At 34.3% G+C, this 18409-nt stretch overlaps 1 protein-coding gene across 1 annotated transcript in view; it reads left to right on the top strand.

The window, feature by feature from the left end:
* Positions 1 to 18409, top strand: part of mora (cysteine and histidine rich domain containing protein) — a 316465-nt gene that overhangs the window by 244352 nt on the left and 53704 nt on the right. Inside the window, exon 8 of the mRNA XM_090396942.1 lies at positions 16689 to 16791. Within this exon, the coding sequence (XP_090253068.1) occupies positions 16689 to 16791 (103 nt within the window). The remainder of the gene's footprint in view (positions 1 to 16688; positions 16792 to 18409) is intronic.

An 18409-nucleotide genomic window follows, 5' to 3' on the forward strand; every position in this document is an offset into this window, starting at 1 on the left:
AATTCTTATTACACCGGATTGTAGTCTGGTAGAAGGATGATAATTATCATCCTAGAGTACAAAGATCACATTAGATGGTGGATACTATATGACAAATTCGCCATAATCACATAGTGTTTGGAGAACATCAAAGCACTCAAGAGACATCCCAATCTACCTTTGGATACATACCCCCACAGAAGAAATAATAGAATTCAGAAGCACCTAATGAAAGAATGATGAGAATTAGAGGAGATATCCTGGGCTCTAAATGTGATATCATATTAGATACTGGATGCAATGCCTCTACCATCAGAATGGATTATTTCTTAACCTTAAAAAACAAATTATGGAAAAGCACTACCAAGCTGAGAGAACCTGTAAGGATTAATACTCTCTCTGACTCAAGCTTCATAGCATGTGAAAAACTTCGTGCAAAGATTTACCTACCAGAATTTGGACTATGTGTCTGGCAAGATTTACTTGTTGTCCCCACTACATCCGACTTAAACTCCCACATTATTTTAGGAACAAATTTCTTAGCAAAGTATCAATTCTCCTGCGATTTTTCTAAGAAGGAAGTATCCCTGATGAACAAGAAGAGATGTACCAAAAGAAATAGAAATGAATATGATGGGACTAGACACCAGGTCAAAGCAGTTTGAATTACCATATCAATTGGAACCATCTACTAAGGGAAAGTCATCTGTAAGTCAATTAACTAAAAAGGATGGTGATGTGAATTCTGATGTGCTTTATCAGACTGAAACACTACAAGATACTAATGAGCCATCACAACAACAGATATCAATGCATAAATCAGATGTTGGCACTAATAATCAACAAATAGTTAAAGTAAATTTTGTCAAAGTACCTGCCTTAACAGTGGAGATACAAGGGAATGAGTAATCATAGAAGAAGGACTAAAGGAACAGATTACCAAGGCAGTAGACAACTGAGGCTAGAAGTTATTGACAGAGAACAGAACTTTTGTCCTAAAAGGACATTATCACATAAGTGTAGCAATCAAAATTTCTCCCTATGATAAAAACAACAAGAACTCAAGTGGAGAAATGCAGAGAGGTAAATACATAGACTGTGATAAGAAATTTAATAGTGTTCAAACTAAGTGCTACTTAAGATCTCGGAAGGGAGATAAGGAATCAATTTTCTCCACTTATGAGTCCAGTGTGAAAATTTTTTCCTTAAGGAAAAATTTTTCAAAGGAAGAGTAAGCCTTTGTTGGATTCTGAATATATAGAGATTTAAGTAATTATTATTTGTTTCAGAATCCAACATGATCTTCCATCACATAAGCTAGACTTGTAAATATTAATTAATGTAAATCACTTATTTATAAATTAATATTCATATAACTACCTTTAACTTTATTTGATATTTAATCAAGGATATATGTATTAATAGTAATAAAACTCTGTATTTAAATATTATTGGATTTATTTATTTATTGCTATATTAATATAAGAATTTGTATTCAACATTTTAACTGCGTATTAATTGAAATGTAAATATTCTTATTTTATTCCTGTTTGTAGAAGTTTAATGTTATGCAATAGCTCAATTTTATTATATTTTGTTTTGCTGTCATGGAAACGTATGTAAGAGAGTGAGTGCGAGTTTGGAACAGTGCGGGAGAATGCTGAAAGTTTACTGGAAAGAATTATAGTTAAAGAGAGCACGAGAACAATTTAGGCGGGAAGAATGGATATATAAGCGAGGAACGCTAAAAAAAGAGAGGAGAGGTTTTGGGTTGGAATCGGAGAATATTCTAATTCGGCATTCGGAGAAGGAATCAAAAAGGAGATTGATTCGGGGAATCACAGTGCAATAATAGCGAGTCACTCAAATAGCTAATTAAAGTCCAGTAGTCGAGAAGCGGTTAGCTAATAAGTTGTAGAATAACAATTATAGATACAGAAGACAGCTGAGTGACTAGCGATATTTTAGTTGAGATTTAATTTCAGGGCCGACCTTTCAAGGATACACGGAATCTTGAAGCATGGCAAGGAGTAACTAGAGAATAAGCAGAGGCTGGAAAGTTAAAATTTAACGATAGCTGTGTTTAGAATTATAGTGCCTAAAGGATTAATTGAGTGCCGGAGGAATGGGCAACTGTGCATATAAAACTTCAAGTTAAAGAATTATTGTGTGTTACCTTAATTCATAAGTGATCAGTAGTACTTCATGCAAGAACGTTTAATTATGTGTATTGTGACCGTTAATTAATTCAGTTATTACTGAGAAGATTTGTTTAATGAGTGCCGTTAAGTTGTTTAAAGTGTTTACAATTACAAAAAAATGTTTGCATAAAGGTAGATGAATAAAGAAGATTATCGGTAAGAATATTCCAACCATTAATATTCCTATGCGGAAATATGTGTGAGTTTCATCCTAGAATATCCCTATAATAATAGTAACTATTGCGGAGATTAGCTGAAATGTAGATTTAAAAGTGTATGCTTATGAAAAAGTGTTACTGCATTTTTATTGCATTTGAAACTTATGAAACCGTGAGATATTTGTGCAGTTGGTTACTGAGGAACTGAATGACTTTGAGCTTTACCAAGTGCTTAATTGAATTTTGTGAGAGCTAAAATGTTTATAATATCTTATTTAACTATACATAATAAATAACGGAAAAACTCACGTAGAAATATTATTTAATAGTATAATTTTCGCCTGTGTGTCACAGGCATCTTCAGTACAATTAGGCACAAAAATTAAACATTAACTGACAATTCCAAAAAGCGCCACGTAAGTAGCTGGTGTAAGATAACTAAAAAGGTCAATAACTTTCCTAAAAAAAAAAAAAAAAATTTAATACAATAAAAAGTTAGGAAAGATTAGCTGATTTGTAAAGTACTATCTCCCATAAAGGGGATAGACGTAAGCCGTCGGATCTGTTTAAGTTAGGAGAATGAAGTAGAGTTTCACATGCTTCTTTATAAAGGCGTTCCATGAGAAACTGACTTTTGTGAAGAACTCTTGTCTTTCTCCAATGAACTCTGTGTCTAGTGAGGATGGCATGTTCTGCAAGTCCAGACTTTTCAGGTTTAAAGTATTCAATATAAGATTGAATACTTTAAATTGAATTTAAAGAACTTATATTGAATATAAGTTCTTCTAGCCGAATGGAGGCAGATCTTCCCGTTTGTCCGAAATAACATAATCCACAAGAGCACGGAATCTGGTAGACACCTGGATGATTAAGATGTGGAAGCTTGTCCTTTGGAGAAGCGAGAAAGGTGGAGATTTTTCTAAACGGTCGAAAGGCAAAAAAAATATTCAGTGGTTTTAAAATTTTTGCTATACGTTCACTGATGCCTTGTATATAAGGGATGGTAATGCGCGTTATTTCCTCTGTGTTTGAAGAGGGAGACATATTAAATCTACTCAAAGTTCTTTTAATGAAGCAATTCTTATAGCCATTAAATAGAAAGGAAGAAGTTATATATCGTATTTCTTTCTGTAAAAGATCGTCTGTAGAACAAAAGGAGTGGGCCCGATGAACCTTTTGTTCTACAGACGATCTTTTACAGAAAGAAATACGATATATAACTTCTTCCTTTCTATCTAATGGCTATAAGAATTGCTTCATTAAAAGAACTTTGAGTAGATTTAATATGTCTCCCTCTTCAAACACAGAGGAAATAACGCGCATTACCATCCCTTATATACAAGGCATCAGTGAACGTATAGCAAAAATTTTAAAACCACTGAATATTTTTGTTGCCTTTCGACCGTTTAGAAAAATCTCCACCTTTCTCGCTTCTCCAAAGGACAAGCTTCCACATCTTAATCATCCAGGTGTCTACCAGATTCCGTGCTCTTGTGGATTATGTTATTTCGGACAAACGGGAAGATCTGCCTCCATTCGGCTAGAAGAACACCAATCTTATATTGAATACTTTAAACCTGAAAAGTCTGGACTTGCAGAACATGCCATCTTCACTAGACACAGAGTTCATTGGAGAAAGACAAGAGTTCTTCACAAAAGTCAGTTTCTCATGGAACGCCTTTATAAAGAAGCATGTGAAACTCTACTTCATTCTCCTAACTTAAACAGATCCGACGGCTTACGTCTATCCCCTTTATGGGAGATAGTACTTTACAAATCAGCTAATCTTTCCTAACTTTTTATTGTATTAATTTTTTTTTTTTTTTTTTTTTTAGGAAAGTTATTTACCTTTTTAGTTATCTTACACCAGCTACTTAGGTGGCGCTTTTTGGAATTGTCAGTTAATGTTTAATTTTTGTGCCTAATTGTACTGAAGATGCCTGTGACACACAGGCGAAAATTATACTATTAAATAATATTTCTACGCGAGTTTTTCCTTTTTTATTATGTATAGTTATGTCTACTCACGGTTTACCTCTTTTAAAACTTAATATCTTATTTAGTGATTTGAACTTAAGTGTAAGATTTATGATACTAAATTAAATGTTTCTTTTTGTTAATCAAAGGTTGTATTTTGCCTGAATCTCTTTTACTGCACCATTCATAAAATATTCGAACCAAAGCGGGTGAATTAAGTAAGTCAAATATTCTCGGCCAGTATATATAATATTAACACCTAAAAGGAGAGATAGATGTGAGTTGGTTTTTCTTCATTTCTTGAACTAATTCAGATATAGAGTGGCGCAGTCTATAAATATAAATTTTCTCTATGTTTGAATTAGAAACCAACTAGCAACTTATTATTATGTTTAAGAACATCATAGTGATCAACATGTCGGATCCAGGGTATAGATTAAGATGAAGTAGAATCCAACAAAATTGGTACAATTTTGTTGGATTTTCGACTCCTGTATTGAGGTCATCATCATCAAAAGGATACATGTGTATAGGAAACCAAGCTACATGCTCTTGCACTTTATAAGGTAAATTAAATCTACGCTGTTAATTAATCTTTTTCTTTGCCTGACTTCTTCTTCCTTTTTCATATTAGACCTATGGGCCTGTTACGGAGCTATCCTAAGCCCTTCGAAACCGTACCCATCCTTAGGATAAGTGGCTAGCCATATGCCTCCCAGTGTGTCCTATGTCTGTAGATGCGTGTGTTCACGGGGCCAGTTTGCCTGCTTGCAGGAGGAAAAACCCTTCAGTCCACGCCCAAGACCGGCTAACTTTGCTATGTCTGAGAAAGATCCTTAAGCTCCTCACGTCAACGATGGGAATCAAACCCAGGACACTCCTTTCCCAGGCATATGGTTGCGAAGTGCATAGCCAGTCGGCTAACCACGTGGACTTAGCCTGACCTCTAGTGATAAAAAATTAATTAATTTAAAAAATTTTTAAATAAATAAATAATAAAAAAAAAACTACAATAAACTCTGCTAAAGTCCTCCTGTACTAAGATTACTAAGATTCTTCTGGATTTGTACAGTTTCAAATTGTTTTACTGCAATTTTCTTCTGGACTTGTACAGTTCAAGTTGCTATTGAATGTTAAAGGGAAAAAAAAAAAAAACACTTCACCAAGTCTTCTTGTAATGAGATATTTCTTTGGCTTGTTCTAGTAGCTATAAAGGTTGCAAATGGGTCCTCCATATCCTTGGAATGGTTAGACCATCATTTTTGTTCAGATTTGGATTATGTTTGAGCATTTCACATGCTTCCTTGAATTTCCTCTTGAACCAGGTTTTAGTGTGGTATATGGACTTGGTACCTTTCCAATCAATTCTGTGGTATGTTTGGAGTGCGTGGTCAGAAAGGCCGGTTTTTCCAAACTGGAGGTATTTAATGTATCGTTTGTGTTCGTCTTTCCTAATTGGGATAGTTCCCTTTGTTTCCCCTATGTATGGTAGGTTGCATGTGCATTGTATTTTGTACACCCCTGGGTGGGCTAGGTGTGGAAGAGGATCTTTGGAAGAACTGAGTAGGTGTCTTAATTTTGTTGGGGGTTTAAAGGTGGTTTTGATGTTGTATTTGTGTAGTGTTCTGTCTATTTTTTTGGAAATGCCTCTAACATATGGTATGGCAATAGCATTCTTGAAATCTTTTTTGTTTTTAGTGGCATCTCTGTGGAGGATCTTGAATAGTTTTTTTACTGTATCCGTTTTTTATAAATGTATGGTTGATGATCTCGTATTCCTGGTTTAGAGCTTATTCATTGGAACAAATAGTTTGAGCTTTGTGTTTAAGAGTGCTTATGACCCTTAGTTTTTGTGTTGGGTGGTGATAAGAATTTTTGTGTATGTACTGGGCTGTGTGTGTAGGTTTGTGCCACACGAAATATCCAGAGTGGAGTACGTGGGTAAAGAGGGCCGTGATGTGTGTGTGGAAATATGTGTTCTGTAGAAGCAAGATAGTATCATTAATTGAGACATTGGTGAAAAGGGAAGTTATGTCAAAGCTGACTAATAAATCTTGGTCGTTGAGTGCAATGTTTTTAATTTTGTTTATGAAATGTTGTGTATTTTTTATGTAGGAAGGGGAATGACCTACCAATTCCTTGAGTGTGGCCGTTAATTTTTTGGCTAAGTGGTAATTTAGGTTGTCATTTCCTTCAACAATCGGGCGTAGTGGTGTGTCTGTTTTGTGTATTTTAGGCAGGCCCTAAATTCTGGTCATGCAGGCATAATGAGGTATTAGTTTTTTAGTTGTTTCTTCTGGCCACCTATTAACGGATTTAATTAATTCAGTTGTTTTCTTTTTGTTGTGTTTCGTGGGGTTATAAATTACCATTTGATAGGTGTTGTGGTCCGATACCAAATGGTTCATTTTTTCTATGTAAGTTGCCCGATCTAAAACAACAGTGGCATTCCCTTTGTCTGCTTTTGTGATTATAATGTCCTGGTTATTTTTGAAGGCGAGTTTTTCCATTTTGCTTAGGTAGCTGCTTAGTTTTTTGTTTGAATTTAGTATACAAGATGTTTCCATACATATTTTGTCAGCTAGATTGGCGGGGAGGGATCTTAAACCTCTCTCGATATGATAAATGATATCAAGTTTGTTTACTGACCTCGAGGTCAGGCTAAGAAAAAGATTAACAGTGTAGATTTAATTTACCTTAAAGAGTGCAAGAGCATATAACTTGGTTTCCTATACACATGTATCCTATTGATGATGACCTCAATACGGGGATCGAAATGTCAAGTGTTATTTTATTAATAAGTAAAATAATAATTTTAACACGTGTGTTTTGTGTCCCTAAATTCGGAAATATGAATGCTGATCACCATGTAATCTTAAAAGAAAGATTCCCAATCGTTTTACCTTTATTCTTTCTTAGTCATTTTTCATTGTTTCAGTCTGATGCATTTTCCAGTTCAAGTGTCTAAATTGTAAAAATTTTTTACTTGGTAAGGTAACTAGCCTTACACAAAACCCCCAACCTGGAGGACCAGGGTATTTCTCTTAATCTGGCTCCTACCTCTCGACCTGTCAGCTAGTGAGGCCCTACCAGTAGCTTAGTTACTGCTGGCATAGCTTTTGAGGTCATTGATGTGTGCAAGCCTCCTTACCACGTCAATGTGGAGATACTATTAACGAGGAATTATTCATAAGCACAATAAATTGTAGAAGGTGATTTTCTGCTCCATCAACCCATGTGGTTGGCATTATTAGTTCACTGGATAAGCTCCCTCCCTATAGTTATTTACCGAGCTACCAATGTATGCAGCTGCTGTTTATTATTGATTGGTTAGTTACATTTCACAAACAAATCTCTTTTCCCTCTCCACATAAGTTTCTGAAATTATATGTCTATTATAAATGAAAATATGCAAGTCTAGAGTTTATAGAATCATGTTATTTGTTTCGCCCCAGCAACTTATAGAACCCACACTCATATAATGCCACAAATATAAATTATTAATAATTCATTTGCCAGTAATAAAAGTATTTCTATTCATGCCTATTTTATTTCTTTTCACTTCCTCTCTATGCTGGTTTCGTTACTATCGAAGAACCCATCATGAAGTGGTGCATTTGCCAATACACAAACAAGAAATTGCTGTGGTCCACAGCATTTTCTATGAGATAGTCAGAGTGATAGAAGGCACTTAGAGCCTTCCGATGGCCCCAACTTATTCTGAAATGTTACTGTGCAGAACATGGGATAGTAATACATGTAACATAAAATATATATACACTAGTGACCAAAATCATGGAAACCTTTTGGAAAGAGTGTATTTTTGAGGTTTGATGACTCATAACACCACCTTTTTTTTTTTTGGTGTAATGCCATAAAATTATATATCAATGGAAAGATAATTTAATCAAGAATGTAATACAATAACTTTTATGAAGGATTTTTTTATTAGAACAGCAGTTATAAAGAAGAAAAGTGAAACAGAAAAAATGAGATATACAAAATTTCTCACAATGTGAGTTAATACTTAGTTGGATAACCTTTAGCATTAATTACGGCTTTGCAACACCTTCCCATGGAGTGAACCAAGTTTTTTTAGTTCTGCAGCTGTTATAATGTGAAACCAAGATTGAATTATTGCTTCTATTAATTGGATTTTATTGGTGAGTTGCTTCTGACTAACAAGTTTCTTTAGTCGGCTCCATAGATTTTCAATTGGGTTAAGGTCTGGGCTATTCCCAGGCCATTCCAGCAGTGGAATATGATTATCTTGAAACCACTTTTTGCACACAACAGCAACATGACATGGAGCTGAATCCTGTTAAAATATAAATGCTTCATTATCTTGGAAAAGATCACGTGCATAAGGCTTCAATTTGGGCTCAAGTATTTCATTTATGTATTTTTGGGCATTTATATTCCCATAAATCAAATTCTGACCACACCTTTTGATGTCATACAACCCCAGATCATAACACTAAGTGGGTGTTTCATGGTAGGCATAATGCAATCAGGATGCAAATCTTTTCCAATTCTTCTCCTTATGTATTTTATGCCATCACTACCAAACAGGAAGATTTTGGTCTCATCACTCCAAATAACACTGTCTCATTGTTCTGCTGTCCAGTTAACATGGGTTTTAGCCCAGTTTAATCTTTTCAACCTTTGTTTGGGAGATAAAAATGGCTTTTTTTCATGGAATTCTAGCATTTAGACCAAATTCCTGCAGTCTGCGCCAAACAATTCTTGCACACAACATCACATTATTGTATTGCACCATTTCATCCTGTATACAACCAGATGATTTTCTTCTGTCACGTTGGCACAGTCTCTCAATTCTTCTATCATCACTTGCTGTTGTGCACCTTTTCCTGCCTTTACCAGTCTGGTTTTGTAGTGACTGAATCTTCTTATTCCTCTTCAAAAATTTAGAAATGCCACCTTTGGTTAAGTTTCTACCATTTTTTCCCAATTTCTTCATAACTGTAGCCTTGTTCACTTAATAGTACTATTTTACATCGCTTTCTGGGTGATCAGTCAACTCTTTGTGCCATTTCTTTAATTTTATTACTTTTTACAAGCTCACTAAATGAAAGAACACAAAAAAAAACCCAACCAACTTGATAGCAATCACATAACACACTGACAAATGTCCTCCTCTCAGCTCCAATACATGACATCAATAGCTGAATCCTACTGTGACCTTATTGGCTTATTGCCAAAACAAGATGGCACCTGATTGGCTCTCTAAACACTCATGCTCATTGGCTACATTCAAATGAAGGAAAGCTACTTCATATCAACCTAAGCAAGTTGTGCTTCTTTTTTCTGGTTATTTTACTATAACTTTTCATAGAATGCAAATAATTGAACAAACTTTGTTGCATTACATTCTTGATTAAATTATCTTTCTATTGATATATAATTTTATGGTATTACATAAAAAAAAAGTGGTGTTATGAGCCATCAAACCTCAAAAATACACTTTTTCCAAAAGGTTTTCCACAATTTTGGCCACTAGTGTGTGTGTGTGTGTGTATATATATATATTATTTCCAAAAACTGCCCAGTTCTATGATTCCCACCAGAAGCTGTTCTCAACATACAGCTAGGCAGTTTTTTGGAAATTTGAATTTAGTTATACAAGAGGTGATCAGATAATTAATATTCTGATAATGTATAATCAGAAACAGAAATGTATCCACACTTGTCATGACATACATCATCTAATGTATTTTACAAGGCAGTTTAGTTTATTTACTTTTACCTGTTGTAATGTACTGGTAATGGACAAAAAAATGGAAACACTGAGCTATCGGGTTGCATTATCACTAGTTGCAATGCACCAAATACAAATGCAGTTGATATGCTAATGTGCTCCCAACATACCTAGGTGTATAAAGGCAAACAGAAGCCTACCACCATTTATTGCTTGTTAGAACAGAATCCTGAGGGAACCTCAGTGACTTTGAAAGGGGCGTGATACACAGGCTGGCAGGTGTATCTGTTTCCAGAACAGCTGAAATTGCACATGTTAGTCAAAGAACAGTCTCTAAGGTTATGGCAGTCGACAAGACAAACATCAGTGAAATGCAATAGTGCAGTGGTGTTCAACCTTTTTTACTACGTGAGCAACTTTTCTATAAAAAGTTATTCGGTGATCTACTCTCTTATATAGATCACGTTCCCCCAACCTGATATCTGATTACGCACAAATAAACAACTAAAAACATATACACAACTAAAAACTTTATTTGTGTATTTAAAAATTTATTTATCACTTTTAAAATATACAACAAAAAAACAAATATATTGGGATAAAATATTTATTTCTCTATTTTGGAAAACCAAAGTTAGAAAAAAAACAACAGATTGATTACAAACTCACAAGTTACAGGAAATGCTGGTTGATTAAAAAGAAAAAAAAGTTAATGTGAAATTTGGCATTGTTTGGATTTCACAATATTTTCATAGTCTAGTTGATATGAAGAAGTGGCCAATCGCAGACAATCATTGAAATGATCATTTGTAATTTGGTTTCTTAATTGATTTTTTATGACTGTCATATACAATCATTTCAGTTTTATTAAAATCTTTAAATCTTGAATTTATTTCTTCCTCAACTAATTCTATTTCACGAATAAATTCTTTTAAATCATAGCATTTCTTAATTTTGTTCAAAAAATTTTAATAAATATGGGAGATGTCTAAATTCGCAGTTATTTATATTTTTCTTTAATAAAAGTAAGTATTGTTGGAAAGTTTTATTGAACTTAACATGTCAATTAAATTTTTATCTCTACCTTGTGACTCTAAATTTCAATTGCTTAATTTCATACAGAAATCTACTAAAAATGATTAGTGTAACAACCATCTTTTATCACTAAATTGTGGATAAATATCTGCTTTTTCATCAAGAAAATTTTTTTATATCGTTAATTAATACAAGAAATCTTTCTAAAAATTGACTTCTGCTGAGCCAGCGAACATTATTGTACAACAGAAGTTCCCTATCATCATCTGCCTGTAATTTAAACAACTGCCGTTGCAGGGCTTTTCCTCGAACAGAATTTACAATTTTAAATGTAATATCCAAAACATCATTTGTGTTTAATCTTTTACTACACAGTACTTGTTGGTGAATAATACAGTGGTATGTTAAAAAATCTGGATATTTGTCATCGTTTTTACATGATGAAATGAACCCTGATTTATTACCTATCATTGCAGGAGCACCATCAGTAGTAATAGACACAAGTTTAAAAAGTGGAAGTTTGTGTTGTTTCACAAATTCATCAAATGCCGAAAAAATGTCTTCTCCTCTAGTCCTTCCCAATAACATTATAATTTTCAAAAGTTCTTTACTTGAATAATCTTGAAATACCATGCGAATAAATACCATTAACTGAGCAATATCATTGAAGTCGTTTGATTCATCAAATTGTAATGAAAACACAACACACTGGTGAATATGTGACATTAACCTGGCCTGGAAACTTTACTCTGGCAATTGGAACTCTTCCTTTCAGCAATTTGAAACCTTGTCTGCGGCCTAGAAGTAGTCTCGAACTGAGAAGCTCCTTTCTGAAAGCGAGAAACTTGTCTCTCAAGCAACTTGGATCCCGACAGTCTCTTTGACGCCGACTCTGGACTGGAGGCCTCCTCTCTGATAGCAATTCTGGAACCGGGATCCCTTCTGCTTGCTTCAGTGCCTTTTTATTAGGCCTCCTCTGAGACCTCGCTTGAAGTTTGGCAGTCCCCAAAGAATTGGTATGAATCTTTCATCTTAAGTTTCAAGTTCGGCACGCCTTTTGTTCTCCTCCACTTTTTTTTTTATTGTAAGTTGCCGGCCATTGGAAAGTTGTTTGAACCCTTTCTGACTGACTTCGGAGATGTTTACACTTAGAGCCTGCAAGCCTTTCTCACACATACAAGTTTCAATAACAATCTTTCTATTGCTACCATGTACAGCTTCGGCAACAAAAACATTGCCTTTGTTTTTAACACTCTAACATATTCTTATTAAAGCAGTATATACAGTTGGCTTCAAAAGAGTTATTATTATTATTATTATTCCTGATACCTCCAAGGAGTCCGAAGACTCATCGTGGGAGGATATCTACAATTCTCTCTACACCTAACCTCTACTACGAATCATCTCCATCAACGCCATCTACCGCCCACTTCCAACACCACCACAACTAGTAATTTTTGTCTGTAAATTGCGTGTGTTCTGAAGGGCCGATTTGTATGTATGCGGGATGAAAAACCCGAGTTTCCGGGAGAAAAAACCCTGCTACCTCCATATGAGATCGGCTAACTCACCTTCGATTGAAATCGACCAGATAAAGATTCCTCCCGTCGCGACGAGAATCGAACTTAGGCCTATTCCAATCGAAGGGCGCAATGTACCGTCGTTCTTCCAATTGCGCTACGGAGGTGCTAATTATTTACAAAAACATCTAATACAAACTATATCGAGACAAACAAAGTTTATTTTTTTACAGTATTCAGATGGGACTTAACCTAAGTAAAAAAATCGATGTAATGTGCTTTGGAATATTTAATATTTAAGCTACAATCAAGTTTTTACACTTTGCTTATAATTGTATTCACTCGGCTCACTGTTTGACTTCCACTGATCCAAATTAATTCTTTTACCCAGACTTATAAGAAAATTACTGATTTGACAATTTTAACAAAAAATAAATAAACAATAGCAATACACTTATTAAAAATAATACAAAATAATGATAAATAAAATATTATGTTTTCAGTTTTAATTAAATTTGTAAGTAAGGAGGAATACACAAGAGATCGACCAAAAATCGCTCTGCAATCGATGGGTTGAACACCCCTGGAATAGTGAATGAAAGAGCTTACTGCAAGAGAGGGACATTCAAGCATTAGTGCACTATACCACAAAAAATAGGGAGAATACTGCTGAGCAATTTGCGAAAGATTCAACACCAGTAGTGAGAAACCCATTTCAACAAAAACTCTGCACTTGGAACTACATAGTTAGATATCACAGTTGGGTTGCCTTACATAAGCCTTTGATCACTCCCATCGTCATTGTATATAACGGTGCAAAGATGACAGGCAATGGACTACACAACAGTGGAGGGATGTGATATGGTCTGATGAATCCACATTTGCACTTTTTGCTACAAACAGACAAATATGTGTGTTGCACATCTGAAGGAAGCTTACCAGCCATAGTGCTTGTTTCCAACTGTGTGAGGATTTGTTGGTTCTGTAATGGTCTAGGGCACATTCTCGTGGCAGGGATTGGGTCCACTTGTATTGAAAGGCAAAGTAGATGCTGCACATTATCTTTCAATCTTAAGTGATCATCCTCATCCCATGTTGATACACCTTTCTCCTACACAGCCAGCCACGTTTCAAATGGATAATGGTCCCATTCATCGAGAAAATGTGGTCACTCAGTGGTTTGCAGAATATGACAGTGAGGTGTGCTGTCTGCCATGGCCATCCCAATTGCCAGGCTTCAATCCTATAGAATATTTATGGAATATTTTGGAGTGAACTGTCAGGCAACGTTTCCAACCTCCAAAGAACAAAAGGCGAATTGATCCAGTTTATGTTGACAAATGGTGTAAAATTCCTCCTGTTGAGTTCCAGACATTGACAGTTTCTCCCATAAAGAATACAGGCCATACTTAGACGACCATGGCAGACCCACACCGTATTAAATTAAAACGTGTCACTGTTTCAGGTTTTTTTGTCTATTACCTGTATGTTAATAGTAAGTATTTCAGTGTTTAGCACAGTACTCAAAGCTGCACGCTATTTTTTTTTTTTTTAATCAGATATTTAGTATATATACTAAAAACATTGACAAGTGGAGGAAACACATCTACAGGCTTCCATGTAGCTTCTGGCAATGCTGTTTGTTGGCATCATTTATCTAATGTTTTTTTTTAAAAAAACATTTTTCTTCACTGATAAAGAGAGCCAAAAGGCTTCACTTCGGCAATACAAATTTATTCAAATTAAGTGGATATTGAATCCAACATTATTTCATAGCTGAATATAGAAACTACAAGAGTTTCATGCCGAATATAGAGACTATAAAAGTTTCGGCGGATACAAGCATACGCCAACCTTTCATGACAGGGCAACTCGTAGTAAAGGTGGAGCAAGCTCCGAACACAGTCCTTAGTATTTTCCGATAATGTAAAACACAACTCCTAGGAGATATATGATGTTATACATTATGGGGGGGGGGGGGTCACTACCCAGACCGGTTTCAACCTTTTTTTGAGTTCACATCAGTGGGAGCTAGACCAAGGATCTGCATGCATATATACAAGTTCTGCATCACTTCATTATGAGTATTCTTGGTCTAGCTCCCCCTGATGAGACCTCAAAAAAGGTTGAAACCGGTCTGGGTAGTGACCTCCCTCCCCCCATAATGTATAACATCATACATCTCCTACGACATAGATGGCGAACTTATGGCACGTCAATGATTTACAGGTGATATCCTTTTTATATGCTTATAAATTATTATAATATTAAAATATGTACAAGTTAAATTTTGTTTTACACCAGAGAGCAACATGAAGACAGCTGCTCTCTTTTGAGCAGCTATCTCATTTGGGCTTGCACAGGAACATTATAAATTTATATATAAATAAATAAATAAAAATATGTATATTTATTTATTTATATAAATATATATAAAATATATATATTTTATAAATAAAATATTATTTATAAAATATAAATAAATAAATATACATTTTATAAATAAATAATTAAATTAGATTAATTTTCTATTAATTGTTCCCATATTAAAAACTGCCCGGCACATCAGCAAATCGATTGGTAAATTTTTGGCATGCGGACATAAAAAGGTTCGCCACCACTGTCCTAGGAGATGCATTTTACATTATGGGAAAATACTAAGGACAGTGATCGGAGCTTGCTCCACCTTTACTATGAGTTGCCCTGTCATGAAAGGTTGGCGTACGCTTGTATCCGCCGAAACTTTTATAGTCTCTATATTCGGCTATGCAATTATGTTGGATTCAATATCCACTTAATTTGAATATATTTTTCTTCTCTTTTTAAAGTATTCAAATTCCAGTCATGAACAGTTGTATGTGCAATGGTTAGTTGTGATGCATCTGGTTGTTATTGCATTCATAAGCATTATGAAAACTAATTTTTAATGTTGCTTTTAGTTGTAAATATGAGGATATAGTTAATCCTCATTGTACAGAACATGGGATTCTAATGCATAATTACCAAAAATAAATTTGGTTATATGAATGAATATAATATTTGTACCTACCAGCAAAATGGATGGATAACTTCAGCATAGTTATACTTAATGACTTAATCTATTTAATCATGGATCTGCCAATGCTTGATTAAATAGATTAAGTCAATTTGATAGCACATTTCGAGCAATGGCTTGTGTGGATTCATTATTCTGTCTTATTTCAACTTATTTTAAATTTATATATTGTTTTATTGATGATGCTGGCAGAGACTGATAGTGAAATATAATTGTGTTTTAATGAATTGATGTTCTTCATTTACTTGTCAGTGAGTTTAGTTTGTGGTTTTATCTACTAAACATGTTGGTTCTTATTAAGCTGTTTGCTAAAAACACGGCACATATTTAGGAAAGCTTCAGTTAGTTTCACTGTATGTGTCTGCATAATTATATCTTAGGATTTATGTAATTAAATATATTTAAAAATTCATTTCTACTACTCCAGCTCGACGGAAAGTTTAAGCTCTTCCGTAGCTCAATTGGAAGAACAGCGGAACATTGCGCCCTTCGATTAGAAAAGACTTGCATTCATTTCTTGTTATGATGGGAGGAATCTTTGTATGGCCTTTTTCAATTGAAGGCGACTTAGCCGATCTCATATGGAGATAGCAGAGTTTTTGCCAGCCTGGTTGGCCGAGTGGTTAGCATATCCACTCTCCAGCTAAAAGGCTGTGGGTTCGAATCCCACTGTGGGCATGGATCTTGTGATTGTCTGTGGAAATACTAGTGGTGGTGGGCAGCAGGTGGCGTTGGTGTAGATGATGATTGTAGTTGCTGTTCGTTGTAGTTGGTGAAATGAGTGGTGGAGGCAGAGAGCTGTAGAGTAGGTGCCCTCCCTTCGATGAGTCATTGGACTCCCTAGAGGTGTCAATATAATAATAATAATGAATGTGATGTGCTTTATTATTTACTGGAATTCAAGTAAAGGCTAGACCAGTTTAGATGCTCGATTAAAAATCAGCACTAGTATGTTTTTTCAGCTACACTTTAAGTACTTTATTTGCCATGATATGTTAGGTATAATGTGAAATAATGTAAAATAGCCTTTGTTTTCCCCCTTAGAATGAAATATTGGTCCTGTTGTATAAAGAAAACAACTGATTTTGACAACTTCTTAGATCAGGTCGGATGTAACGTAGGAAAACACCTGTGGGTTAAAAAACAAGTAAGTTTAACAATTTGTTTAATATATGAGAAATACTCAAAATTTGCATATACAGTCAAACATCTACTTACAAAGTTTCATGGTGTGAACAATTTATATTTATGAACATCGCATGGACTAATAAATTGCTACTCCAATAGATGTAATGAATGCAGAATCCTGCGCTTCCATATGTTTGGCATCTCTTGAAGTTGATGTTTTATAATGCATAATGGAGTTTAGTCCAACAATTCCTTTCCCTTTCCATGCCATAATTGAATCATCTTCAGTTGCTGAACATACTCCACACATTATTACTGCACGTGCATTTCAAGGGTAATAAAAAAAAAAAACAGAACAGTATATGTAGCTATTTCTGGATTTTTTTTTATTAGCCTTGAAATGTAAAAAAAAAAAAAAAAAAAAAAAAAAAAAGCAGATATAAGGATTGTGAAAGTTCTAAAATTGGCAAAGAAATTAGATTGATTTCACTAGAAACTAAACTGGAAATAATTAACTGATCTTAAAGCAGTAAATTACTTACTTCACATTGGTTGTGTTTATAATGTCAGTTGTTTTAAGAGTTGCAGCAATTTAAAAAACAAACAAAAATTTGTAATTATACTCATGGTGCCTGCTTTGCAAATTTCTTTTGCAATAAAAGGAACTATTTCCTTTTTACTACAGACTGAAATGTCTGTGATAAAAAGGAAATATTAGCATCGAAGAAATGGAATTCTGCTTAACAATTTGGATTCAGAATCAAAATAGGGAAGAGGGAAATGCTTAGATTTTCTACAATGCAAATACATCATTAGAAACTTGGACCTGCTACTAAGAAATGTATGAAGATATGAAAAAAAAAAAAAGTAAAAAAAAAAAAAACTTAATTCTTTTGAAATTGTATTTTTACAATAAACTTACAAAAATATAATTAATACTTTCATATTAATTAATGTTTTAATAATAACTTTATATTGGTCATGTGCTAACAATTATTACTATAGAATGTTATTACTTTTTCTGTTGAACAGAAAAAGACTAAAACTTTCTGTTGAACAGAAAAAGAAAAAGACTAGAACACTAAAAGACAGCAAAGCAGTTATTGCTTTGCTGTCTTTTGGTGCATATACTGTACTTTCTTTCGATGAAGGAATCAAAAAAGGACATTGTTTAATTACTGTATTTTTCGCACCTAAAATTTATCTGAAATTTTATTAGGATGCATCTTATAAACTGGTGGGTCTTATACAACAAGGTGTTTTTTTATGTATGCGATAATGCACCATAACTGGTGCATTATCGCATGTCAGTAATGTGTGATCAGCTTGAATAGTTGTATGGTGATGCATTTAAACTATTACATTATTTATTTTTATTACATTAATTGATACATCATTATATTTAATTTTTTTTTTATAACCCATTGATTCTACGAAAAATAGACATGGCTATACAATTGCATTTAAGCATAGTCTGATTGAGTATGCAAAATACATTGGCAATAGGGCAGCAGAGCGGCACTTTAGGTCTCTGCCTACAGAAAAATGGTACAAACTGGAGGAAACAAGAGCAACAATTAATAGAAGTGAATTCTAAAAAATACAGTCTCCACAGAAAACGTGAAAATGGCCAGAAA

The sequence above is a fragment of the Typopeltis vanoorti genome, chromosome 8 (assembly GCF_054136105.1).
Source record: "Typopeltis vanoorti isolate ZY-2024b chromosome 8, IOZ_Tvanoo_1.0, whole genome shotgun sequence".
In the NCBI taxonomy this organism is placed as follows: Eukaryota; Metazoa; Arthropoda; class Arachnida; order Uropygi; family Thelyphonidae; genus Typopeltis; species Typopeltis vanoorti.